General features: G+C 36.2%; 1 protein-coding gene across 2 annotated transcripts; it reads right to left on the reverse strand.

The window, feature by feature from the left end:
• Positions 1–15,744: 15,744 nt before the first annotated feature.
• On the reverse strand, positions 15,745–16,920 carry PDHA2 (pyruvate dehydrogenase E1 subunit alpha 2). Of its 2 annotated transcripts, XM_087816153.1 has the most exons (2): positions 16,396–16,920; positions 15,745–16,314 (listed from the first exon to the last, which is right to left on the reverse strand). In XM_087816153.1, the coding sequence occupies exons 1-2, from the start codon at positions 16,918–16,920 to the stop codon at positions 15,745–15,747; spliced, it is 1,095 nt and encodes a 364-aa protein (XP_087672279.1). The 2 variants fall into 2 exon arrangements, with proteins under 2 accessions (XP_087672279.1, XP_016061764.2); XM_016206278.2 differs by having other exon boundaries at positions 15,745–16,920.
• Positions 16,921–26,934: the final 10,014 nt, after the last annotated feature.

Consider the following 26,934-nt stretch of genomic DNA (forward strand, 5'->3'; position numbering starts at 1 on the left):
GAAGGTTTGCCATCTGTAAAATAGAGAATATCATACTTATATTTCAGGTTTGTAATGAAGATAAAGTGAAATAAAATATATAAGAGCACTTAGCAAATGACTGGCACCCAGTAAATATAGGCTTGCTTTTAAACTTTATGCCAGAAATGGAATCTAATGGATTAATTGTTTAAATATATTCTATCCAATACTGTAGGTAGTAAAGCATCATGATTAAGAGCATGGATACTGGAGTTGTGAAAACTATATTCTACATTTTCCCAGCCATGTGGCCTTGGGCACATTATTAATCTAAGACAGTTTTTCCACTTGTAAAATATACATAGTAATTACAAATACCTCACAGAGATTGGAAGGAATGAAATATGATAATGAATGTTTTTTGTACACTGCATGGCTTGTAGTGAATGTTCAATAAATGTTGGCTATTACAAAAAAAAAGATTTTCAAATATTTAAATAATACCACTTTCTCACTATTTTTCATAAAAATATATTATATTAACATATTAGATTTGATATTATTTCCAATAAACTAGTTGGTAAATATTTTGAAAAATTCTCAGCTTTAATTTTTAAGGCGGCAAATATTGATAGACATACATTTCATTTTAAAAAGCTCTTTGCTCTCCTCAAGAACTTATAAAAATGCAAAGGAGTCCTGAGACTAAAACTTTGAGAATCTGACTTTGAAAACCTACTAATAGAAAATGACCTTGGATAAGTACACAAAATGACTAATGAACTAGTAACCTCTAGATATTTCATATTCTTTCCATTTCTCAAGGAAAGTTTTTATTGAGGTTATTACGATTCTACTCTACCGCTCTACACCGGGAATGGGAAAAGACACCTTGTCTTTTGTTTTAAATACAAAACAACCAGAAGATAGCTTAGGATGGGCGGTGAGCTAACTACAACCAGAAGATAGCTTAGGATGGGCGGTGAGTATATTGCACTTGCAGGAACATTATACCAAAGGGGAGACCAGTGGCAGAGGCTACAGGTTGTTTCCCAAAATCTGTTCTCACTTTCTCAGTAAGAGACCCATTAATTTAAGCTGAGCTAATGGGCTGCCAAAACAATGCATCATTTGCTAGCTTTTTTTGCATCTAGGTGGGATGGGTGGTATAAGCAAGATGGTAACACAAATTTTGGGATGACTAGAATGTGGATGGGATATCTTGCAAAACAAGGTGGAGGACACATGTTAAAGAAGATAGCACACAGAAGGAGCTTGGGTTTCTAGAGATAAGAGCCACCATATTAGCCATAGTTGACCAATAGTTTTGAAGAGTGAAATAAATTTACATCTTGATTAGCTACCATAATTTGAGATTTTAGGTTACTCATAATTAAACATAATTTTAACTGAGAAGTGACTTAGCAGCACTGTTACAGAAATAGGACTCTATTTTATCTGCTCATTTGTGTCAATGGTTTTCCATTAGCATTACCAATGGAGCCTTTCAAGATAGTAGATTTTTATTAAAGGTGAGAGTGGCAACTCAAATTTTCTTGAGATATTTGGTGACCTTATTTCTAAAGCACATGTCCCTACAAAACTCTTAATACATATTAACTGGATGGAAGATTTCAGAACTAATTCACACTCGAACTCACACATATCCACACACAAACCACACGCCTTATTGTGCTTAATTCAATGAAGCAAAATGCTGTTTTATTTATAAGTTAATAATTACTCCAGCAGTAACTAAGCTAAGATTACTAGCACAAGAAATGAACTAGATATCCTCTCTCCACCATAGAGCTATAAAATATCTTAAGTAGAAGGTATCTTACTAAACATCTAACACAACTCTCTCTTCTTTACAGACAAAGGCGGTTAGAGCCAGAAGGAAAACACAAGATCAAAAAATTATATATCAAGTCGTGAAACATAACAGCATTGATTGTTATTTCTTTAGCACATTTACTGTAACCAGCAAGATCCACTTTATCAGCTTGGGATACTAAATAAAGAGTTTTTCCTTTCTTTGTTTATACTAAAGACCTCGTTGTCTTTATTAGCAGGAAGGCTAAGGCTATCAGCCTTACTGCCAAACTGTTGTTGAAGTCCAGGGTCATACTTAGCCCAGAGTGGTAGTGACATGATTAGAGAACCTCATCAACTCACTCACCAGTTTCATTGTTTCTCTCTTCTTTCTTTGGCATGTAGCATTTTTATTATATCATAAGGGTTTCAGTGATATTAGTTTATCTGAAATCACTGTAAAAATTATTGGTAAATCACATTGGCAAATGCAAAATTCATTTTATACTTAGTATGAAATAATTCCACTTATTTTTATTTAATGCAAAATAGTTCTTTGATTCCTTTAAAATATACAGTAAAAAATAATTTAGACATTGCTTTAAGGTTGACTTCAGGGATCTTTGGAACCTTCTGGGATCTATCTTATTCAACTTCTCTAAGTGATGTCTATCTAAAAGATTGCTTTACAAAAAAACCTTATGCACACAGTCCTTTCAGTAGATGGCAATTATACTTTAATTTAATTCATTGTATCTCTGCCCACTGCATTGATCTTTGGTCTGTTTCAGTGCAAGTTAACTTATTTTGATATTTTATGTCATGAATCACTATAGGAATTTAATTAAATTGATATATTAACTGTGCTGTAATTGCCACTGAGGTATTATAGATGTCAGGCCATTCTGCTTTCATTCCAGATCATGACTGGAAATAAGATGCTACAATTCAGATTCTTTTCTTTAGAAGAGATGTATACAAAAATAAATAACCCAGAGATATCCATTTTGACCCAGGATCTGAATTAGACTTTTACCTTTTAGATAGAAATGATAAATGCTTTAGCAGAATATTTGATTAATTATCTGTAATTATTTTTTTCAAATTTTTCTAATGTTCCCATGTTTAATGCCCTGTGTTCATGATCTGATTATTGATAAATTGCCTGTCAATATTAATGCTACTCACTTTTTTAGACTCTAATTTATCTTTCTTAAAAAACATGTTATTTCTATTTCTATTTTCACTGAGATTATTTTTAAAATCTCTCCCTATAATTTACTTTAAAAAGTTCGACACTACATATTATCAACATAAAATTCTTATAAAAATAAATTAACCAATTTAGCAAATTTATTATCTGAACACATGGGAGATTATGCACCTTGAGGCATTTGTCAATGTAGCTGTGTAGATAATACATAATGGAACTAAATGGGCCAGAGTAGTTAAGATAATTAAACTTTGATTTAATAAAGAAGAGCACTTTACACACTATTGATACTTAAACTGAAACAGTAACATTTTATTTTGCATAATAAATGTATGTTAAAATATCTTGAGTGTTTAATATTTTGTTTATTAAAAATTCAAACTACTGCATGCAATCATATGCAAAAGTAAAACCAAAATAGGCAATAAGTCTAAATTAATTTGAGCTTTACTTATGACTATAACCCAAATTAACTTAATTCCTTCCCAAAATGGATGGACTATAGACAAACAATTTAGGCATTAGTAAGCATTAATTTATATAAAGCTTTAATTATCCTTTCATATCTTAAAACCTTTTAATATCCTAAAATCTTAGCTGGCTGGCATTTTCCTCTTTACCTTTACAACAGGCCTTATAAATTTGCTGATGTTTCCTTAACACTCAAAACAATGTAATTTATGGTGTCATAAATAAATATTTGGGGGAAAACTAATTAAATGTTTGGTTAATAAACAAGTGTTAAATATATTTTTGGACTTGAAGTTCTATGAGAATGTAAAAATTAATGTATTTTTTAAATTACAAAATTTTAAAAAATAATTTTCATTAAACTTCATAGTTTAGAATAATTTTAAATTTACAGAAAAATTGCAAAGATAGTATAGAGTTCCCATATTTCTCACACTCAATTTCCCCTATTGTTAATGCCTTCCTTTAATATGTCACAAAACTCATGACTCAATACTGATGTCGTCTTATGTATTGTGAATATCTTACATTAGTCTGTTCACAATTAATGAATCGATGCTAAAACATTATTCATTCATGTTCTTCTTGATTCAGATTTCCTTTGCTTTTACCTAATGTTTACCTAATGTTTTCCAGGATCTCATTCAGAATTCCATATTACTAGTCCTCACATCTCTGTAATCTCCTCTTGTCATTTTCTCAGCTATTCTTTGTTTTGGATGACCATGAAAGGTTTGGGGAGTAATAATCAGGCATTTGGTATAAAGTCACTCAATAGACATTTGATGTTGTTCTCATGATTAAACTAGGGTTACATGTTTTGGAAAGAAGACCATTATATCAAGGGCACACATATCAGCATGATTTATCATTGTTGATGCTGAACTTGACCACCTGATTTAGGTAGTGTTTGTCAGGTTTCTTCACTATCAAGTTCCTAAACTTCCTTATTTTCAATCCATATTCTTTGGAATTAAGCTACTATGCACAGAGTAGGTACAGAAATTATTTGAAAATTATCTACATGGGAAGTTTGTTCATTATTTTTGTTTTCTTGTTTATTTCTTCAATGATTTATTCATACAAGCATGAAGGAATGTCTACTTTAAATCAATAACATCTAGTACCAATGATAACTACCAAAACAGAGGGATAGTTAAAAAATTCTTACATCTGAAAAGACAGCATGCCTTTAAAATATCATTTGCTAACATATGACTCACCAAGTTGCTTCTGGTACTATTGCATACTAAGGATGGTTAAAATAAAATAGTCTCAGGCTCACTTTTATTTGATTCTCTCTTTTATCTTTGAGCAATATGCATCTTGACCAGCAAAGATGGGGGGGACGCAAGGACGGAATCTATTCTCAGATCCTCTTTGTGGCTCTTAGGAAAAGCCAGATGGAGAAAGCTGGTTTTATTTAAGAGTAACTTTTCATTTTCTCTTTTTCTAACCTACATATTTAGTTTTTCTTCCTATTTTAGTAAAAATGTATATTTTCTTTGTTTACTTTTTATTTATGGAACATTTCCCATGTGTTCTGTGCTGAGGAGAATGAGCACGTTTGCTGTGTTTGGTTTTCACATAACATTTACTATAATTAAATTTGGTTCATTAGTAGTTAAATCAGGGAAAGCAGAGATTAGATATAGTCAAACCCTGCATTTTTTAACCATGTGTCCACTAAGAAATATATCACTTTCTTCATTTCTTTTTACAATTAGCCCAGATACTTTGGTTCAAATACTACACATCTTCCAGGAGATCTTAGAAATGTTCAGTTCAAAACCCTAGAAGGTCATGGAAATCATACTTGGCTAGTCATAGGGCAGAAATCAAGGACATTTTCTTGGGGAAACATAGATATTGCAATACCCCACTATCATAATTGAGTGATATCAACCCTCGTTTCTGTTTTATTTGCACCAATAAAAGACTGATGTGTTCAAAATGGAAAGATAAAACAGCATAGTGATTAGCTTGCATCTTGTATATGTTTGGCGCCTTCAAGAAAAATAGAAACCATAAAAATTATATGTTTACCATCAGAAACCCACTCTTTTAAAATAGAAATTCAAGTCAAATTTTCTAGACTTTAAAAAATGATTTCTATTAAAAAATAATTTAAGCAGCTTTTGAATCCTGGCCAGAGAAACTGGTGCTACATTAACAATTTATGTTCACTATTATTTAATTGTATTTACAAAACTATGCTGATATATGATTGTTAATATCAAATTACACTTCCAATAATCCTCATCCAAAATTGTAATAATGATAAATAAATGTGATGAATTTTGCTTGCACTTAACTTCTGGATGAACCAATCTACAGTAAATATAGCCCATTTTGAAAGAATAGAGAAAAATTTAAATCAATAAAACTCCAGAAAGATCCCACTGGAGCTAAATATTTGTAAATCTAATTTTACTATATGTTATTGAAGCCCAAATATTTTGCTTCCCAAAATGTTATTGTAGATGAATATCTTGATCAGAAGTGTTTTTTCACCCAATTCTGCTACAACCAAACACCACAATTCTATTTATTGTCTTTGAAACCTACTGATTCAAACATGTGCCTCTTTTACTTGTACTACTGTGGCCTAGTGTATCTCTTTCTTCGGAAAAATACCTTCTTACTACCTTAGGTACAGAAAATGCTGAAACATTTTTACTAAAAATATTTGCAGAGTTAGAGTTAGGCTGAATTGCATAGAATATCAACTGGAGAAGAAAATGCTTTGCCTAAATATTCATATAACCATTCATATTACCATGATGTGGTAACTAAATATTACACTTCCATTTAGAATACAGTGGTGTGTTTTTAAAGATGGGATGTAAGAAATCATGTGGCAGTAATAGCTGTTTACATATCCTTAACCTATCTTATGTTTAAATAAAGATTTCCTCAATTCACATACTGTTTTGCAGGCATGTACATAAGTTAATTTATAGAAGAAGAGGCAATCTTGAAGCAGGACATGATTAACTAAAACATGTAATATCTATCTATCATCTATCTGTCTGTCTATTTGTCTGTCTATTATCTATCTATCATCTATCTAAATGCTGATAGTTGTTTCATCTGACAACATTTACATAGTATATCCCTAATTATAGCTGCAAAGAAGGAACAATTTACTCAGCCAACAAAGGCTATCATTCTATGGGACAAAATAGAGCCAGCAGGTTGACATCTGCGAATTATGCAAATAGAGGAGTAGAAAACAACTAGGTCCTAATAAGCAACTTCTATTCAGATGGAAAAGGGGAGTGGGAGAAAGACTGTTCTCAGATAATTATTAAAGTTGGGAGGGCACTGATTCCCGGGGTGCATCTCAGGGAGACGAGTTTGTTTTGGCTTGCCTCCTCAAGTGGAAATTTAAGTGTGAATTAAAAAATGGCATGCTGAGTTTGAGGAGTGGACTCTTTTCTCTTTGCCAAAGAGCAGCATTGGATAGAGGGCAACATGTCATTGATTTTGAAGCTCCAATGCACTTTTTATACCCATGTAGTGAATAGTAAGTAGTCTAATGCTGTTTATGATAGAATCTTTATGAATAATGCTAATAAATAGTGTTTACACTGCTGCTCATTTTACTTGACAGAATGTTGCCACCTGCTCCTTAATATTTTTGATTAACACAAAAATAAAATTATTATTAAGGAATAAAAAGAGCAAATGTATTCTCAAAGGAGACATTTATACACATGTAAAGCTTATCATGCATATGACAAATTTCTTTCTAACTTAGCTAATATATGGAAGGTTCATAGCATTTTAGAGATTTGAAAGGTTTCACGCTAATAAAATCTTCATTACAAATGCTGTGTTTCATACTAAATTTTGACAAAATAGAATGTGATAGGGTTATTAGAAAATGGGGCAGTACAAAGTGAATAAGTAGTCTGGATAATAAGTTTAGGCAAGCCACACTCTTAGCAACTCATGCCTACACCACATACGCAGTAAACTCAATTTATAGGCCCGGTGACATTTAAGTTTCCACTGATAACCTGTGTAATGCAATAAGAGCAATGCTTAGGGAGTTTCAGGAATCACTGAATAAAAATCATGACTAAGCTTTTGGAATGACAGATTCAAAATCTAAACGACGTTTGTGAAAGGTAGGAGACAAGTGAAGTGCTTCTCTGTAAAAACGTGTGAGAAAAATCAAGCCTTTAACATAAAACAGGAGACGAAGAACAGAAGGAGAAGGGAAAATACAACTACTGTTTGAAGCACCTAATATGTGCCACGCACTAAGGATTTTAGGTATGTTGTGTCCAATCCTCACAACAGCACTACCAGGCAAGAGTAGTAAATAGTGACTCAGACAATAAGTTAACTCTCCCAAGATCACATAGCCAGGAAGGACAACGGTCGACCTCTGTTGGGTCAGACCTTGGGTATAGTCGAGCCCAGTTGACTATAATCTAATAAGAACTCAGCTCTTTTCCTCAGCACAATTCAGTGGATAAATAATCATTCAATGTTCAGATAGTGAAACTGTGTTTCTCATATCTTTAGATCTGTCCGAGTTTCATTTTTGTAGAGGTCTTGGTTCTGATTTCAAAACTTCAGTAAAATATAGAAAAACATAAAGGGTTAAGAAAAGTATCAAAAGACAAGGAGAGAACTGACAGAGGATTTCTGAAGGCAAATTTAAATGAAAAGAAATACGCCACCTCCACAAGAACTATGTTTATAATATGCTTACGTACTGGTAGTAAACTGTAGTGCTTTGGTTCCAAGATAGTATATGACATTCCCCCGTAATATCTGTAGCCTTTTGTCTAAGGGCAGCTGTGGGATTTTATAAGACATCAGTGAAGGCAAAAGCACTCCAATTCTTGGAACCTAGATATGCCCTAAAGAAGTGATGAGCGGCTCACTCTGCAGCGCTGCAGACCGTGTGGATAGCGATGGAGAAATTCTCGGGCTACCGTTGGCAAGTTACTCTGAGTCTCTAATGGGAGCAAATTATAGAGTACTTTCCAAAGCGACAGTATCGCTCTAGTAATGTGCAGATAAAGTGTTCCATTGAAATCTAATAGCTCAAACTTGCCAGAAATATTATTAAAATAATTGCTTCCTCCCACTTTGTTCTTCTTTTTTTGGCAAAGTGCTACTTCATGTGGCAGCAGGTTTTTTAAAAGAAGGTAACATAAACTATAGCAGGACACAGAAACGACAGAGGCGGTGTTCCCCCGCTTTAATAATTCTAACGTCTGACTGCTGAAATCACAGGGCAGCCTGGAAGGCCGCCTCCTGATAGAGCGCGTGTGGGTAATTGAACTGCTCATTGTTCCAAAGGTCATGAGGTTTGAGGGAGTTCTTTTTCTTTTGGTAAATTATTCAGCTTGAGTATTTATTGGCCTGTCGAAAGGAAAGTATTGTATGAACTGTCTTTGTTGCTCTTCAGTGTTTCCTAATTTGATAGTGTTCTTTTCTGTGCATAACCTCTGCAGAAAATTTCCATCTCTCTTTCTCAAGTTCCAGTACAGAGACTCTTATCTTTGCTCTTTGCTGTGTAGATCGACCTCATGAATCAAACAGACACGACTTAAGTCAGCGAGATGGGATTATAATACTGATTGAACAGATAGTTTGGGGTTGAATGTTTATTTCAAGCTTGATCAGGCCAATGTTTTTATTAATATGTGGGAGCATTCTTTATAAAAGAAATCTACAATAGGAGGAGTGGGGCTAATTTTGAAGGAATTGCTAGAATTGGAATATCCACAGTCATTTATATTAAAGTAGAATGGTCACGTCTGTATTTCCCAGCCCTGATTCTACCACAGTAGTATCTGCACAGTTTCTACATGCTTTACTGTAGTTACTATATCAATAGAACCTCAATTCTGAATAAAATCCTGGTGCAACGTGAGGAGTTTCATTACTCCTAAGTTGTCTAACTGCCCAAACTCGCTGGCCCTTCATAACTATTTTTTTACGTCTAATACTGGCTGAAGGAGAATTACTAAAGTCAAGAGTGAGAGAGTCATGAGAAAACAAAGGGTGGCTGAACTTGCAAAAATATATTCCACATACAGCCTCATTTTCCTCTGACCTCAGCAATCTTTGCACCTCACTGCTTACATAAAATTGAAGATTTTTCTTTTTATTGCTTTCAGATGAGGAAATGTGGTCTCTTCAAAAATTTGTCCTTTTATCAATGAACAGCTCTGTGGACTAGAAATTTTCCTGTGGGCTAGAAATTTCCATTTACTGATCATCTTGGATGTACCTAGAACTAAGCTAGAATGACTTCTTCATTTAACATCTGTAACAGTCCCATTCGTCAACCTTATTCCAGGTGAAATGAAGACACAGAGAGTTAAGTCACGTTCTCAAGGTACTATTTCTCATAGGTGATAGGGCTATGATTTGAATTCAGATTTAAATGATACCAAAGTCCAGACGCATTTCTATGTCACATAAATGCAGGATTGCTTTAAAACCAAGTGATACTGAACAGGAAGTACTAGGTTCTAAAGGGCCTGTCAGTACAAGAGATGTTACTGATTCAATTCATCCAAATGGTATTGACTTCTGTGATGTCACAAAGGTCACCAATATGCCAACCTACTATTTCTAGTTCCTTTGCAGTTATTTGTTATATATTTCCACCTTAATCTCCTGGCTTCTGTTTCAGCCTTCTGTCTCTCTATCTACACCTAGCAATTTGCCTCAGTTCCTGACTTCATTCCAGCTTTGTCTCTCAGGTTTTATTAATCCTAAATCCTTGGCTGCCTAGATTTTTCTTTACTACTTGGGTAGGCTGGTCATGAATATCTGTGAACTCCCAATGACTTTCTTACACGCTGCCTTAGCATTTAAAGCGCTGGCTTTAACTCAGCAAGGCCTGGTACTCACTAATCAAGAGAAAACTTCCAACTGGGCTGTAGAGAAGCCTCTGTCAGTGGAATTGCAGATAAAACCTGCAGTGTGTTTCTTGATCTATGGTTGACAACATTTTACCATAAAATCCTGAAAACCTAATGTTTAAGGTACTTTAAGTTAATCTGAAAACCAGCCTCAGATGGTGGAAAAATATATGTTGAACAGTTAGTTGTAGTTTTATTCCTAAGCTTTCTTATTTTTATTGAAGACTCATTTCATTCCCCTTGAGATTTCTGAATTGTGAACCTCTGTTATTATAAGCTTTCTGCTTCTGATTTGGTTTACTAGCCTTCACTTGTTCTGACATTTCTGGCTTGGAATGTAATTCCCATTTCTGCTGAGTCTAACTTCACTTTCTATTCTCGTCATCTGCTGATATGTAACAAAATACCTCAACAATTAGACTCTTAAATGCAACCATTTTTGTTTTCTTGTGATTTGTACATTGAGAATCTGGGCAGTTTGGCTAGTGATTCCACTTTTACTCAAGACTTTGTGGTCGCTTGCTGGCTTTCAGTGAGAGAATGGGCGTTCGGGAGGGTCCAGGATGGCCTTCACTCATATCTATTGCCTTTGCAGGTTTGGCTGGAAGGCTGAGTCAGCTGGAACTGGTGACAAGTGCCTTCCCACATACTCTCTAGCAGGGGGTTCTTGATTTACTTGAACTTCTCAAATGGAGAATCACAGCTCCCAGAGATAAGGTTCTAAGACATACAAAGCAAAACCTGCCTTTTTGTTGTGCTTTGGGCCCTGCAACTGCACAGAATCATTTCTGCTGCCTTTTAATGGTCAGAGCAGACACAGGCCCACCAGATTCAAAGGGAAGGAACATCAATCCTACTTCTCAGTGGGAGGAGTATCACAGAATTTGTGGTTATTTCCTGTGGTTATGTGCAATACCCTGTGTGTTTCCCTTTCAATTTTGGTCTTTGTGTTTCTACTCTAAGCCTGAAAATCTGAATTTAGTTTATAGTAAAGGAGTTGATAAAAATCTCTTGTTTCTAGTTTAATTCCATTCATTCGTTTTTTAACATACTTTGTTTTCACCTATTACAAAGTTGCGTGTTACAAGAAGCAACGATAAGAAAGCAGTACAAAAAAGTAATCTTCAAAATATGGACTTTGTTGCCTGGCTTTGAAACTTAGCTCCACCCTTTATAAAGTATGCAATCTTGAACAACTTACTTGACCTTCAGTTTGTTCTCTTGTAAAGTGAAGATTAGAATGCTCACATGATGTGGCTATTTCAAATATTACATACAATGATGTATATTAAATACTAAGCATATTGTCGTACACTCAAAAGCACATTAGCAGAAAAGAACATTAGCTATGATTAATAGCTCTTATTATTACTCACTGTGTGAGCCTAAATTAGTCATTTAATATTTCTAAGACTCTTCTTTTACATGTTTTTGTTCTGTATAATTAAGAAACTTGATTTTCTTTTTTGTTATGCTTATGGTTCATTACAGTGAAAAGAGACAGAGCAAAATCAGCAAAGGGTAAAGACTCATGGAGAAAAGTCTCAGAGAAATCAGGCACAAGCTTCCAGGTCTCTCCTCTCAGTATAGTGACATGGGGACATAATAAGATAAACATCTGGACAAATTACTACAGCATGGCTCAAGGCCTCAGGCATACAGAAACATTCTTATCAAGCAGAATATTCCAAGGGTTCAGAAATTATCTCCCAGGAGTGTGAAGACAGGCCTTTCTCTGGGAAGTGCAGGAGTTGAACAACCTCGACCAGCTGGGATTATCTTTCCTGCCCACATATTACTAATAAGAGAGAGTCTAGGTGCAGGGCATATGGGAAGTCTGTTCATTGTTCCCAATTTTTTGGTAAAAATAAAATTGTTCTAAAAATTAAAGTCTATTAAAAATCAAAATCCAATTAGAACAATAGGTCATATAATCTGATATTCAGACTGAAAATATTTTAACACTTGTCTTCAAGTTATTTTGTCTAATTAAGATTGTATCACAAGAAATTCTATTGCATTGTCTTAGCCTAGTACCACTAAATTTTATTTTCCCTTTGTGTTATAAAGAAAAGACTGAATGTTTTATCAATACTAGCTTTGATTCTTACTAGCCAAAAAATTTGATAAGGTCCAAAAGTCCATCAATTGATAAATGGATAAAATTGAATGTTCTTCAGGCCATAAAAAAGAATGTAGCATTGATATATCCTATGGCAAATCTTGAAAACATTTTAAGTGAAAAAAGACATACACAAAGGCCATATGTATATGTATGATTTATGTTGAAATTTATGTGAAATTTTCAGAATAGGCAGATTCAGAGACAGAAAATAAATTCATATTTTCCAGAGGATGAAGAGACAAGAAAATGTGAATTGACTGTAAGTGGTATAAGTTTTCTCTTTGGGGTGATGAAAATGTTTTGGAGTTAGCGGAAATGGTTTCACAAGATTGTGAACACTAGTATCTACTGAATTATACACTTTAAAGGAACAAATTTTATAGTATGTCATTTATATTTCAATTTTTGAAACTAGCATTCTCACAAATAAATTAGGTTAAATTTCACTACCATCTGCTGTTCTTTGTACACTAGATTGGCAGACAAATCAATTTTTAAAAATAAGGATAATTCTAATGTATCTCAGCATTCCCTTTGTAAAATTTTCTTAACCTCCTTCCTTTCTCATTTCATTACACAGATATGCATGCAATCCTTTACCTTTATAGAGTATCATAAGGATTAAGATAATAGGAACTCTTCTTTCTCTCAGATCTCCCAACATTGTTGCAACAGTGAAATTCTTACGACCATCATGGCTTATTAGGTCTACTAATATGTGATTAAAATATGTGAGTAGCACAGTAGCATAGAGAGGAAATATAATCCAACTGCTGCATTTCTACACCTAAGTTACAGCTTATAAATTATTAACTTATCGTTTGATCTGATTGAAAACAACATGGGTCCTTGTTTTGGTACTTGCTTTTTTTGGTTGGTCTGTTTTTCTTTGCATCACTACAGGATTGTGTACAACCAGTGATCGGAGTGTAGTTCCTGAATGTACACACAGAGCCATCATTTAATATAGAAAACATTGACAACTCCCTGCTTTAATGGAATGTTATAATGTATATTGTGACAAGTGTACTTTATTTCTGTAATATAGTAAAATTAGATTTTTTCCTGATATAAATTATCTTGTATCTTGGTTTAGTGATGGTTTCATTTCTAATCAATTATTTGTATCTTAAATTTTACTGATATTAAAAGAATCCATAATAGAAACAAACTTTTTAAATGATTTATGTATATTATATACAGAAAATAGCTTTAATTGAGCAGCTTATCTTTCACTTGCAAGTTTATGAAAATATAACTATGTCCAAACAAATAAAAAGTAGAATAATCCTTTCTCATTCAGAGAATAAGATTATTTTGACTATTATGAAATGCTTTTTTGTTTTTAATGAGAGAATCCAATCAAAGTACCTCTGAGCTGAATCTTAATAATCAAAACACATTAGCTAGTAACATCACTGATTTATAAACAAACCATTGCTTATCTCTGTTTTCTGAATTCAAAGTGTTAAGTTTATCTTACTTGTTTAAACCTGTTTGGGGAAAGGTATGAAGATTAAACCTGTACATAGGTGTACACACATATTCATACATACAGGTGTCTAAAATTTGGTTTTCTGTTAGAAAGTATCTAGTTTTCATTTATAGAAGGTGATGCTATACAATAAAAAAAAAAGGTTTAATTTTTTAAATAAAATTTAATTAATATACAATGTAATATTAAAGGTGGACGTGGCGATTTGCCATGTGTATATATTACAAAATGATCACCAAAATAAGTCGTTAACATTCATCACCATGCATACTTACAATTGCTTTTTCTAGTGATGGGTTTTAAATGTTAAAAACTGATTTTTTTTTTTTTTAGTGTTTTCTACAAACTGTTTCTTAAATCACAGACAAATTTTAATTTCTTTTTTTAAAAAATATGTCTTTATTGATTTCAGAGAGAGGAAGGGAGGAGGAGAGAGAGAGAAACATCAATGATGAGAGTCATTGATTGGCTGCCTCCCGCATGCCCCGCTGGGGATTGGGGCCCACAACCCAGGCATGTGCCCTCACCTGGAATCAAGCGCAATCTCCTGGTTGCTCAACTGTTGAGCCATGCTGGCCAGGCTTATTTCTGATTTTAGTAAGTCTATCTCAGAGGAGGTAGATATGCCAAACATTATGCTCAATGGGAGTTTAGGTCATTAGTCAAATATAAGCACACACCAAAAAAAAAGTTTTCACAAAGTGGTGAGTTGCAATGCTAAGTGACATGGTATTGGCCTGTAGAGAGAAGCAAACCTATTTAATCCAGGTGAGATTTCCTTTGAAGAAAGCTATCTGTGAATGTTCAATTCTAGCCAAGGCAGATGTCACTACTGAAGATGCCTGCATATGTGTATGCCCAGGCATGCCACTATAATAGGTAGTATTAGTGGTTAATTCAAGTAAACTATTGTAAGTTGTACAGCAGTAGGTTGTCCTGATACCTTGGAGTGGCCTGCAAATTATCTCTCTACCTCAGGATAGTGGCTTTACTCATAAACCCCTGGCAGGATGGATAATTATTTTTTTCTTTGAATATTTACTAAAATAACATAAAGCTAAAACAAACAGAACTATTACAACAAAGAACTTGGGAAGTTAAATAATTTTTTCTCTGTTTTTCATATTATAGACTTCTATAAATTTGAAATGCTCTTTAAGATATTCACACTGTTTAAGTAATTAAACAAGGTGGCCATCAGACTAAGGTGGCTCTAACGTCTTGGTAGCCTCTGTAATCAAACAAAAACCTAAGGCAGAGTCAATGCACTCAAATCAGAAAATGAAACTCAGGAACAACCAATCACAAACCTGGGCCAACTAGGCTTTGTTAAATAAGACAACCACTTAATCGATAGCCAATCAAATGGTTTCCTTGCTCTGCTTACTTATTAAAACCCCTCCCCTAGCTCCTGTTGGAGGGGCGCCCCTAACTGCCTTTAGTTGGGCACTGCCCGATTCTAACCAACTCTTGAAAATGTTAATGTGCTTCATTCTTTTAAACGACTAAATGTTTAACTTCATAGCATCTTTAATGCAACGATGTACAACTGCATGTAATATCCCTTTTGCTTGGGTGTACACTGTTTCTCTTTTCATCTCTTTTAACACACTCTTAAGGATAACAATTTCTTTCCATAAAACTTACAAGACTCTTCTGGATTTTATTGATTCTTTCTTAACAAAACTGGGCACGCCGAGGCTTACAGTTGACGCTGACCGTCCCTTCGAGGGACTAACAATAACCCTTTCAGAGCCTCCCTCTAACTGACGGACTTCAACTTGATCCAGGGATTCGTGCCGCGCACCTCAAAGGGCGGGTGGTCGCTGTAGATGTGATGGGCAAGCTCCTCCAGAGGCGGCTCGGGCTCGGTCGTAGCAAACTGGGCCGCGTCGTCGATTTCTTTCCTCACCTCGGCGTCCACGTCCTTCAGCTCCTCGGCGCCCGCGAGCCCGCCGCTGACCATCTTGTCGCGGAGCAGCATGATGGGGTCGCTCTTGCGCCGCACGCGCTGCACCTCCTCGCGCGCGCGGTAGCTGACGCCCGGGTCGCTCATGCTGTGGCCGTGGTAGCGGTAGGTCTGCAGCTCCAGCACCAGGGGGCCCCGCCCCGCCCGGCAGTAGTCGGCCGCGAACCTCGCCGCCTCCCGCACGCACAGCACGTCCATGCCGTCCACCCGCAGCCCGGGGATGAAGTGGCCTCTCGTGTAGTAGTCGGTGCTGGCCGCCGCCCTCTCCGCGGCCGTCCCCATGCCGTAGAGGTTGTTCTCGCAGATGAAGACGCACGGCAGCTTCCACAGGGCCGCCATGTTGTAGGCCTCGGCGAGCTGGCCCTGGTTGGCGGCGCCGTCCCCGTACAGGGTCAGGCAGATCTCGCCGCTCCCCTGGTACTTGCAGGCCAGCGCGATGCCGGCCCCCAAGGGCCCCTGCGCGCCCACGATGCCGTTGCCCCCGTAGAAGCGCTCGCAGTACATGTGCATGGAGCCGCCCTTCCCCTTGGCGCAGCCGGCGCGGCGGCCCGTCAGCTCGGCCAGGATGGCGCGAGCCGACAGCCCGCGCGTGTAGCACAGGCCGTGCGCGCGGTAGGACGTGATGACGTGGTCGCCGCGCCGGATGGCGGCCTCCAGGCCCACGCAGCAGGCCTCCTGCCCGTCGCACAGGTGGCAGAAGCCGCGGATGAATTTCTGCTTGTACAGCTGGTCCGCCCGGGCCTCCAGGCGGCGAATGGCCCGCATCGTCCTGTAGTAGCGCAGCCCGTCCTCGCGGGTGAGCAGCGCGGTGGCCGGGGGACCCTCTTCCAACCGGTAAAGGTCACACCGCTTAATCTCAAACGTCGCGTCCTTGGAATAGCTGCAGGACGCCCCCAGCACGCTGCCCGCCGGCTTCGGGGCGGCGCCCGAGCGCACGCGGGACACGGCGGCGGCCAGCAGCTTCCTCATGGAGCCTGCGGGCCGCCCAGGCGCCTCCCAACGGCCCGCAGCGCGCTGGGCGCGTGGCCCCCGCACGTGGCGTCACAATGGCGCGCGGGTGACGGGCGCGTCCTGCGCCCCGTGGACCGCTGGCCGCCAGCCTGCGGGTTTGCGGGGCCTTCCAGCTGTAAAATGCCGTTTGACCAGGTGACCCCACTCCTTGGATTCTATCCTAAGAAACGCCAAACACCCCGGTTTGGACAGATGCACCCCGGTGTTCACAGCAGCGCAGTTTACAGGAGGGACCTGGAAACAGCCCAAGTGCCCGTCAGGAGACGAGTGGACAAAAAAGCTGTGGGACATTCACACCCTGGAGTACTAGGCAGCCCTGAAGAGGAAGAATCTCCTACCCTGTGGGACAGTGTGGATGGACCTGGACAGTATTATGCTCAGTGTGATAAGCCAGGCAGCGAAAGACAAACATCACGTGATCTCACTTATATGTGGACTCTAAAGAACAAAATAAATTGATGAACAGAATAGATCCAGAGACATTGAAACATTCAAAAGAGTATCTCAGAAGGAAGGGGGGGAGGGCAGTAGGGTGGGGCCATGGGGCTGGGAGGGGACCGTTGTAATACTTTCAATAACATTAATCCTGTTTTAGAAATAAATAATTAGAAATAAAATAAAAAAAGTAAAGGTGGAATCGTGGAAAAAATACCAAAAAAAAGTGAGAGGAGAAACAATATATGAACATTTAAAATAAAAAAAGAGTAAAGGCTGATTCTTATGGTGGAAGACTTGGCTGAACTACACACCAATCCTAATTAATGCCATTGGCATTGTTAAAGCCTAATAATCTGAGTCTTTTTTCCCTGCCAAATGCTAATTGCAGTGCTTCTTGAACCTTTATCAGTGGAAGAGAGGCACACACAGTCCCTAGGGCACACGAGAGTTCTGATAGTTTAAACCAAAGATTTTCTAACCCATAGATATTTAACATCCTTTTTAAAACCCTTAACATATATATGAATATTTTACCCTACTCCAAAATATACCATATATATAGCTTAATGTAAAAAAACAAACAAAAAAAAACCCCTGTAAATTATTTGTAGTTTAAATACTTAATTTAAAAGCAAACAAATACTTTTTAAAGAGAAGTTGGTGCTCCAGAAGAATACACCGCATGTATCCTTTTGGCTTCTAGCACCTATGTCACCTGGGGAGTTAGTGAAACAGGTAGCAAACCCCAGCCTGAGAGTAACAGTCTAAACTCACTAATAAGCTGTGCTTGGTGTGGAAAAATTGAAGGCAGGGTTAAGATGCAGATTGCTCTAACAAGTTTTTGATATGGCACCTTTCTTATAATCCTGAATCGTGTCCAGTCAATTTTATTCCTAATTTCTGACCAATTTACTGTTTATTTTTATTTATTTATTTATTTATTTATTTATTTATTTATTTATTTATTTATTTTTGTTTTCAATCTTTTCTCATAATGTCTTCAACAGGTTTCCATAGAGAACATCAGGACATAGGTGGCTTTGTTTTTTGCTTTTACAGCTATCTAAATAGTACCAGTCTTAGTCTGGGAAATTGAGAAGCATGTTTTTCTAAATACCTCTTCATACAGTAAACATTAGAAAGTAATTTCTTATAAAGTGACCCACACAACAGTATACAGTTTGGACTGAAAGAGAGCAATATTGCATTTGTTTAAGCAACTGGTAACAGTTCAGTCACAGGACAAAAGAAGTCTTGGGCCTAGGGTTATAAAGATCACATATCATTTTTCTCTTCTGCACTCTTACTAGGAAGGTGATTTTGTACCTGAATAAACCAGTCATAGCTGGGGATCCTGTTCTATTTAGACTTTAAACAATTCACCTTAATGCATTCTGTTTTATGTCCCCTTACTATTTGTAAATAAACATATAAATAAAATACAAAAGTCCTGTTTGTAAAAAACTCTTACCCAAATTTCCCTAGGGCATGTTCAAAGCAGCTGCTTTATCTAGTTGCAAGACTGTTTTGGACACTTCTTTTGTTATTAAGGCAGGAAAGAGAAAATAGCTTGTTAAAAAGTTATAATCTCTCAAAACTGGATCCACATCCCCACCACCTTCTCAAACCCAGCCATCATAATGGGCTTCATTTTTTCACTCAATTTAAAATTCTGCTGTTGGAATTCATGGTCTTGCTGTGATGTTTGCTCCCTCTTTGATAGTTAGCCTGTCTCTGCTGTTCTCTTTCATTCCTGCAGGTATTGGAGATCTCCAGGGAGCATTATCTCCATGAGAATGAGAAAAATGACACTGCAGGATGGAGCAGTAGTGTTAATAGGTCACTGAGTGACAGCTGAGCCTTTTCTCAGAGGTATCAGCCAGCCTAGCACTGCCAGGAACACAAGAGCTATAAAGTAAAGTGTGCCAATTTAATCTTGTCACACATAGCCTGGGCTGCAAAGATAGAGCTCCCCTTAAAAGCCCAGTGTGACAAGGCTAAACTTGACTCATGCCAGAGGAGAAACATGCAAAGATGCCATGGCCCATTTTTTTGCAACAGGCTCTGGTTAAGATAATAAATAATAAAATGTGAGCCTTCCAGTGACTTTTTGGACATCACTTACCCTAAACCTCCTAAATTCAACTTAAAGATAGACAGATGAAATTATATTTGCAGAATATGATGCCAAAGTAGTTCCATTAAATTGATTAATCCTGATAATAATTTTTGAACTTTTACAATATTTTAAAACTCATTCATATATTCAAAATCAAAGTGAAATTTCCAGACATCAGTGTAAAAGTTCAAAACTTCTCAAAGAGATCCTCTTATCTTCCCCTCTCTAAACAAGTTTCAAGCTACATATGGACAATCAAGTTGGTGATGGTGTATTTTTCTTCAAATGATTTATTTTTAGTCTTATCATTGTTCAATAATAGGTTTATTACCAAACAGAACTAAGAGTCATCTGCATGCTCACCACTGAAATGTTGTTTGCAATTAAACTCCCCATAAATTCTAAGTTTTTAATTAACACCGAATCTCACTTTTAATATATTTGAAATGAAAGGAAAACAGATGAGCACTTTTATAAGGCCAATGGTAGACTTTACCTTTAATTAATAAAAAACCTAATAAAAGAGAAGCTAGTGATTATAGTAGCAGTCATTCATGTCAGTGTGACAGAATTTCACATTTCATGTCTAATGGTTGATCCTGAAGGGGCATTTCTGAATTTATCTTAAAAGTGTCACTCCCATTGCATCAATACCATATAAAATATTTTTAAATAAGTGGCAAGGAAATGTTAGAGAAAAAAAAGGACAACATGTTTGAAGACTATTTAAATTCCTCCAGTAATAATTGCACTTTTCGACAAATGTTAAGTGAATAAACCTGTTAAAAAGAGAATATGTTCTAGATAAATAATATTAGATCTCATTATATGATTAGTGGCAATGTATTTTTTTCAAGCACCAAGACTTGACAATTAAGATTGATGAGTAAGAATGTAGTGGGGAAAAATGGGTTATATATAACTCAGAGAGGAGTTTTCCCCATTTGGTCTATTACTTTATCTCCCTTGGAGAAAGGGAAAATGTCAGTACCATATATTCTGCAAAATAATGACAATCAAGTAAGATTTCTCTTTAATGTTGTAATAAGTGAGTTTATTGCAGAACAATTTAGAACCCTTGGCAAACAATTTTTCTTCTTCTCTTCACCCCCATTATAATTCTGAAGTATCATTATGTAAATGATATTTCATGTATATAATGAAGAGAAGATTTGATTGAAAATGAGAGGTAAAGGGATAGTGCTCCTCATTCCACCCAGATCGTAATGGTTTAGGGAAAGAACAGATGTTATGGGTTAATTTTTAGTAACAACTTGATGGAGCCACGGTCTTTCTCCTTCGGGATGACCCCGGTCAGCTGAGTCATCATGGCCACAGTACCCACCCCCGATCCCTAGAGTTTGGAACCAAGTTCTAGCAGATAAAGATAAAAGGGATCATAATACAAACTATATTTTTAAAAATATATTTCCAAACATTTTAATAAGGTCCTTATAATTAGAGCTATAACTGAATGTGGCCAGTTGAAATAAAAAATAAAAATTCATGTATAACCTGGTGTCAAGATTAACTAATGCCTAGTATCTCAACCAGTAGAAGACTAGTATAAGAGTCAACAGTTGTGCTCTGATTTCTGTTCAGTACTTTGAGTTGTTTTGTAAAATCATAATCTTATTCAAAATAAGTATCAATTCAATACATATCCCTAAAAAATCAAAGCAAATTCAATAAAGCCCAAATCAGAGTTAGGTCCATTTGCATTTCCTACAACAATTATTTACACTTCTTGGGAAAGAGTTATTTTTTTTTCTTTTCAGTTTTTAATTCTCATATACTTAAAAACTCATGTCTCAAATTTTTATTCTTTAAAAAAACATACATTTATCTTTTGTAACCTTGATTTTAATAGCTGAAGAGTACATAGTAAATGTAATAGTAAAAATAAACTTTATATATTAGTGAAATGAGGACTTCTCACCTCTGCACAGTCTTTTATAACATATTAGTTTCTCTTAGCTGTACCATTTTATGTTTTCTTTCTAAATGGTCTCCAATAACTCTTCCATTCTAACAACTTTGGCTAGACCATTGCCTTTTCCTAATATCAGTATACAATAACATAATAAGCACATTTATTCCCTTTGATTTGCTTCTCTGAAGAAGACCTGGGTCACTGAACTAGGTTTAAAGAGAGACACAGGAATGTTGGCAAAACTCCAAGACACTGCTGCCCCCTAGAAGGAAGTTTGAGCAGCACATTTGACCGTTAAAGCACATTTGAGCCTAAGGAAGAAGGCAACTCTTCCTTCATTTTAACAACATACTGTTGGCCACATCATCGGTTTTCTTTGCCCTGTTTTGTAACTAAGCATGGGCGCAGTCTTGGTTAGGATCTCCTAAACTGAGATCCTAGTAGTTCATAAGGCTCTCTAAGGAGACTCCTGCAAACAACGTATACAAACAAGCAACATTCTTTGGCAAAATACTATTTTTTTAAAGATAGTGAAGATGAAATGTCAAGCTATCATATGCATTAATTTGAGATTTAAGGCAATGTTGTAAATATTGCCCAGGTAAGTGATAGCCTTGCATCTCTTTGCTGGAGATAAGAAGTCAGCAAAGTTTGCACATTTGATCCTCACGGAGGCAGGTAAGGCAGTGGCTATCATTCTCAATTTCTACAGAAGGAAACCGAGGCAGAGAGAAGTTAGGTGAAAGGCAACACGTGCAAAGCTAACAAAAGTTTAAAAAACATAATATTTGTTCTTTTCTTATTCTGCACATATAATGAAGTACCTTTCTTCTATATGTCCCTTTTTTGGAACTAAGTAGTAAAAACACAATGATGACATTCAATTAGATTTTCTTGTTCGTAATCCAGTTCACAGGGAGGTGGTGTTGTGAGCTCTCAGCTTTCCTGGCACTGTGTGCAGAAAAGGGCACATCATTATTGAGTGACAGAGCAAGCAACACATGAGCAGCTGTTACAGAGACAATAAAACTAAGGTATTGCATTCCAGGCAATGCTTACAATGACAGTTTGTCTTTATTAGGATCAATGATGAGAAAATTAAAAATAGAGTACTGCCAAATGGCAACATACAGAACAGAATATTTTAATTTTGTAAAGTTGTGTTGTCCCCCTTAATTTGGTAATACAGCAGAGCTGAAAAAGCACACTGGGAAATATGAAAATCAGGATCTCATAATTATGCAGTACATTATGAATATGAATGCATTTCCTCCGAGCAACCTAAGACAATGCTGTAGATGTTTTATGGAGCTTTTTGTGCGTGAGAATCTTTCCTTTCCCACGGACCCACTGTACATCTAGATTCTAAGATATTTCCATAGTACCCAACACTGTAAATCTAAAAGGCCACCATGGGAGAAGCCTCAGAGAGATTTTGAAAGAAGAGGGCCATCATCCACATTGGTAAATGAAGATTGTATGTTTGAGGAGAGTTTTTATGCTAAAATATCAGGCACTCATCAATAGCATCATATTCAGAAAGCAAAATTGTCGGGCGATCATCAAAGGATATTAACAAGTTGCTACCAGGGCCACCAGCTGGCTAAGCTGCTTCCATTCTCTTAGACCATGAAAACTGCACTGAAATTTATGATGAATTTTTATGAAAACTGTCAACCTTTATCTGCCCTCATCTAGTTCCATTTCCACCACATTTCATGATAAAAATTACCATCTACTTAGAAGAAAGTTGTTATGACCTTTAAAGTGATTTTCAAAATTTTATGAATTTTATTATATTATTTAGAAAATTATGTGGAATGTACCATATCCCCACTGCTGTAAGGAGAAATGGACCCAACCTGGAGAGGTTAGTAAGTCCAGTAAACACTGAGCATGCCCTCAGCTCATGCATCTAGTTCATGCAGAGCCAGCTTCATCTTCGGGTCCAGTGCTCCTTGCCTGAACATATTCCACTGCTCCCCCATCCCAGCTGCCTGTCTCTTGATGATTTTTTACATCTACAGAGCTTCCTTCCTCTTAATCTCAGTGGAGAGAAGTTCTCTTATCTGAAATCTAACCCCTCAGCCCCACTGCAGAACCTGCTATTCGCTCATAATGAGACATTACTCTCACTCATATACTCCCACCCTGGCCCCCCACCCCAGAATCATCAATTTTGTCTTCTCCTTTGGGTTTTTCCTGCTCATATTTCCTCAGCTCCGAAAGCAGACACCAGAGTCCTCATCGCCTCTTTTAGATCTCATCCTACATTATTCCTTTTATCTAGTCAAGCTCGGCAAACATGCAGCCTGTGCCCTCAGTCTCCGCTTACTTTCCTTTCACTGCTTCCATATGCTCCTGCAATCTGTGTCCTAAACAATGAACTGAAGTTTCTCACATCAAGGACTTGGCTAAATTTGATGACAACTTCAGTCTTATCACCCTCTGGAACTCTCCACCACATAACTGAACTGTTTCTCCATGGATATTCCCTTACCCTAACTTCAAAAAATATATCATGTTCTTATGCTGCTCTACCCCAGACTTCATTTCCTGATATGTCAACCTTGACCCAAAAGTAAATGTGGGTTTAAAGTTTAATGCTATATGCTCTATTTTTGCCAGCTTCAGTGATTATCCGGAGAGTCTCATGTAATTGATTGGTTTAAATCTCACTTGTAGGAAACTACGAGCTATATTTTTAAGTTAACTTCCCTCCATTCTCTCTATCAGAAAAAAAAGTTCATTTGCAAGCCCTACAGATATTTAAACTTGAACATTTTTATAAAGAAAGATGTCCTTCTTTCTACCTATTTGAATAAAAATATCTTCTCTTCACAACTTTCTTGTAATCATTAGAGACACATATTGCTAATTCATAAACTTAAAATATACCTTTACTATAGTGTGATTTTTAAAAATTTATACTGTAAATGCATAAAAGCACAGAAAAAATATTTAAATCACCCAAAGATAACTGCTATAAATTTTTACTTATTTCTCTTATTTTTAAATGTTCTGATATAATTAAGATCATATTAAGCATTTTTAAACTCTTCTTATTTTTGTATTATATTATAATTATTTTCAAAATAATCAAAAGCCATTTAAAAGGTTATTTCAATGGCAGCAAAAAAAAAAAAAAGTCCCCATTATATGGATGTGCCATAAATAACTAAAGTGTTCCCCTAAGACAACATTTGTATTATGACCAAGCTCACACTATGTTCCAGGCACTATGCATCAGTGAGTGGACTGATTTTTATAGTTTACAATATTAACACAAAAAATGTAATGTATCCAATGTATTAATCTTATATTATGTTCATTCCTTTTTTAACATAACAATGTGCTAATATATTCTAAATAACTACTTACTATTAATTTCTTTAATCTTCACCCAAGGACATGTTTATTGATTTTAGAGAGAGGAGAAGAGAGGGAGAGAAAGAGAGAGAGAGAGAGAGACATCTATGTAAGAGAGAAACATCCATCCATCCATCTATCAATCCATCGATTGCCTTCCTGTACACGTCCCAACCAGGGATTGAACCCACAACCTTTCGTTTTTGGGATAACATTCCAGTCAACTGAGCCACACCCGCAAGGGCAATAATTACTTATTAGTTTTAATAGTTTTGTTCTTTTCTATTTATTCTTTGAGACATCTAGAAGTTATGAATAACACAGATGATACTACAATTTAATTTTGTATGCTCAATTTTTCCACATCAGGTACTGAGCCATCTATATATTTATTATTTGGGGATGCTGACTTCATATCTATATGTATATCAGCCTCTGCATAAGCTCAACATTTTTCTTCTAGGTTCTTTAGTTTTAGTATCAGCCAGTTGATTCTTATGCAAACATTTCCCAGTTTTAATTATTTGAGCATTATATAATTACATATTTGATAGACCAGACTCTTTTTCATTACTTTTCTTTTTCAAAATTTTTAAAGATTTTATAGCCTTATGCTTTTTCATATGAAGATCAGAATAATTTTATTAAGTTAGAATGTAATTTGGAATTTGGATTGGAATTCCATTAGACATATAAAATAAAATGGAGAGAAGTGTTTTTACAATATTTATTCATTTTTCACATCCAAGAATATGCATCTCTCAAATTATTCACAACTTTACACACTGACATGTGGTTCTCCCTATGAATACCCTACCATTGTTTGTAAAGTTGTTTCTCATCCTGGTCAATGGTGGTTTTAATAGAAAATTATTTATTGACTTCTATGTTCCAGGCACATTGCTAAGTGTAACACAAGCAATATTTTACTTAACTGTCACAACAATACTGACATAGATAAGACTGACTTATTTATTTTACTGGTAAGAAAACTAAGGTTTTAATAGTAATTATTTGCAGGAACCAAAAGCCAGTAAGTGATAGAAACTGGACTCAAATCCTGATTTGTCTAACTCCAAAGCTCCTAATGTTTCATCAATAATTATGAAGTTAACTCAGAGATTGAGACACATATTTTGTTAAGAAAACATTCTCAACTAATTTTTACTACATTTTTAACAAAAATTTTCAAATATCTTTTCAATATTCCTTGAGATAAGCATATCACACCTTCATTAACATATTGACCTCGGAAGCCACCCCATGGAGTGTGGGATCCCAGGCAAATATATCTTTGCAGAGTTTCAAAATGCATTAGAAAATTCATGGGTTCACATAGAGTATAGTGATTTATCTATGGTAATTCAAAATAACGAGTAAGGAAGAGGTCATTACACATTCACTGTCCAATCAGAGCTTGTGAAGGTTCCTGATAGTATTCAAAACAAGCAATCTACTTTTGTTCATGTTCAAGAACCATCTCTTTCTGTTCTTTATTGACAAATGTACCATTTCTAGCTAATTTCATATCTGCTTCCTGAAGAAAAAAGTAATACCTTTATTAATCACAAAGTAGTTGTCCTCTAGAATCTGTTCGTATTGAAACAGTATAGCTCTTTTGACTCTATAGTTCCCTAATACCATTTATTTAATTCTGGTTACATCATCACTCATGATGCTGCAACATACTTCCTGCCACCTATGAAGGCTACCTTTTTTTTTTTTTTTTTTTTAGATATATCTTCATTGATTTCAGGGAGATGGAGGGAGAGAGAGAAAGAGTCAAAACATCAATGATGAGAGAGTCGTCATTGATCAGCTGCCTTCCTCTAACCAGGGAATGAGCCCACAACCCAGGCATGTGCCCTGACTGGGATTTGGACCTCGGTCTCTTGGATCCTATGTCAAAGCTCAACCACTGAGCCACCCCCAGCTGGGCAGAAGGCTACCTTCTTGAAGGTTGATATTATGCTTTATTGATGATGACCACAAATACAAGTCTTACCTAGAGTATGCAGTAAAAGTAAATGACCATTCTATTTCTGGTCATGGTCAATTTACCTTTAATATATTTATGGCATAAATGTAGAACAACACATCTTCTTACCATGCT

The sequence above is a fragment of the Miniopterus natalensis genome, chromosome 1 (assembly GCF_054644295.1).
Source record: "Miniopterus natalensis isolate mMinNat1 chromosome 1, mMinNat1.hap1, whole genome shotgun sequence".
Lineage (NCBI taxonomy): Eukaryota > Metazoa > Chordata > Mammalia > Chiroptera > Miniopteridae > Miniopterus > Miniopterus natalensis.

Bases quoted from the DNA above. Each gene is read 5' to 3' on its own strand.
- PDHA2 (XM_016206278.2), bottom strand. From the start codon at position 16,920: ATGAGGAAGCTGCTGGCCGCCGCCGTGTCCCGCGTGCGCTCGGGCGCC.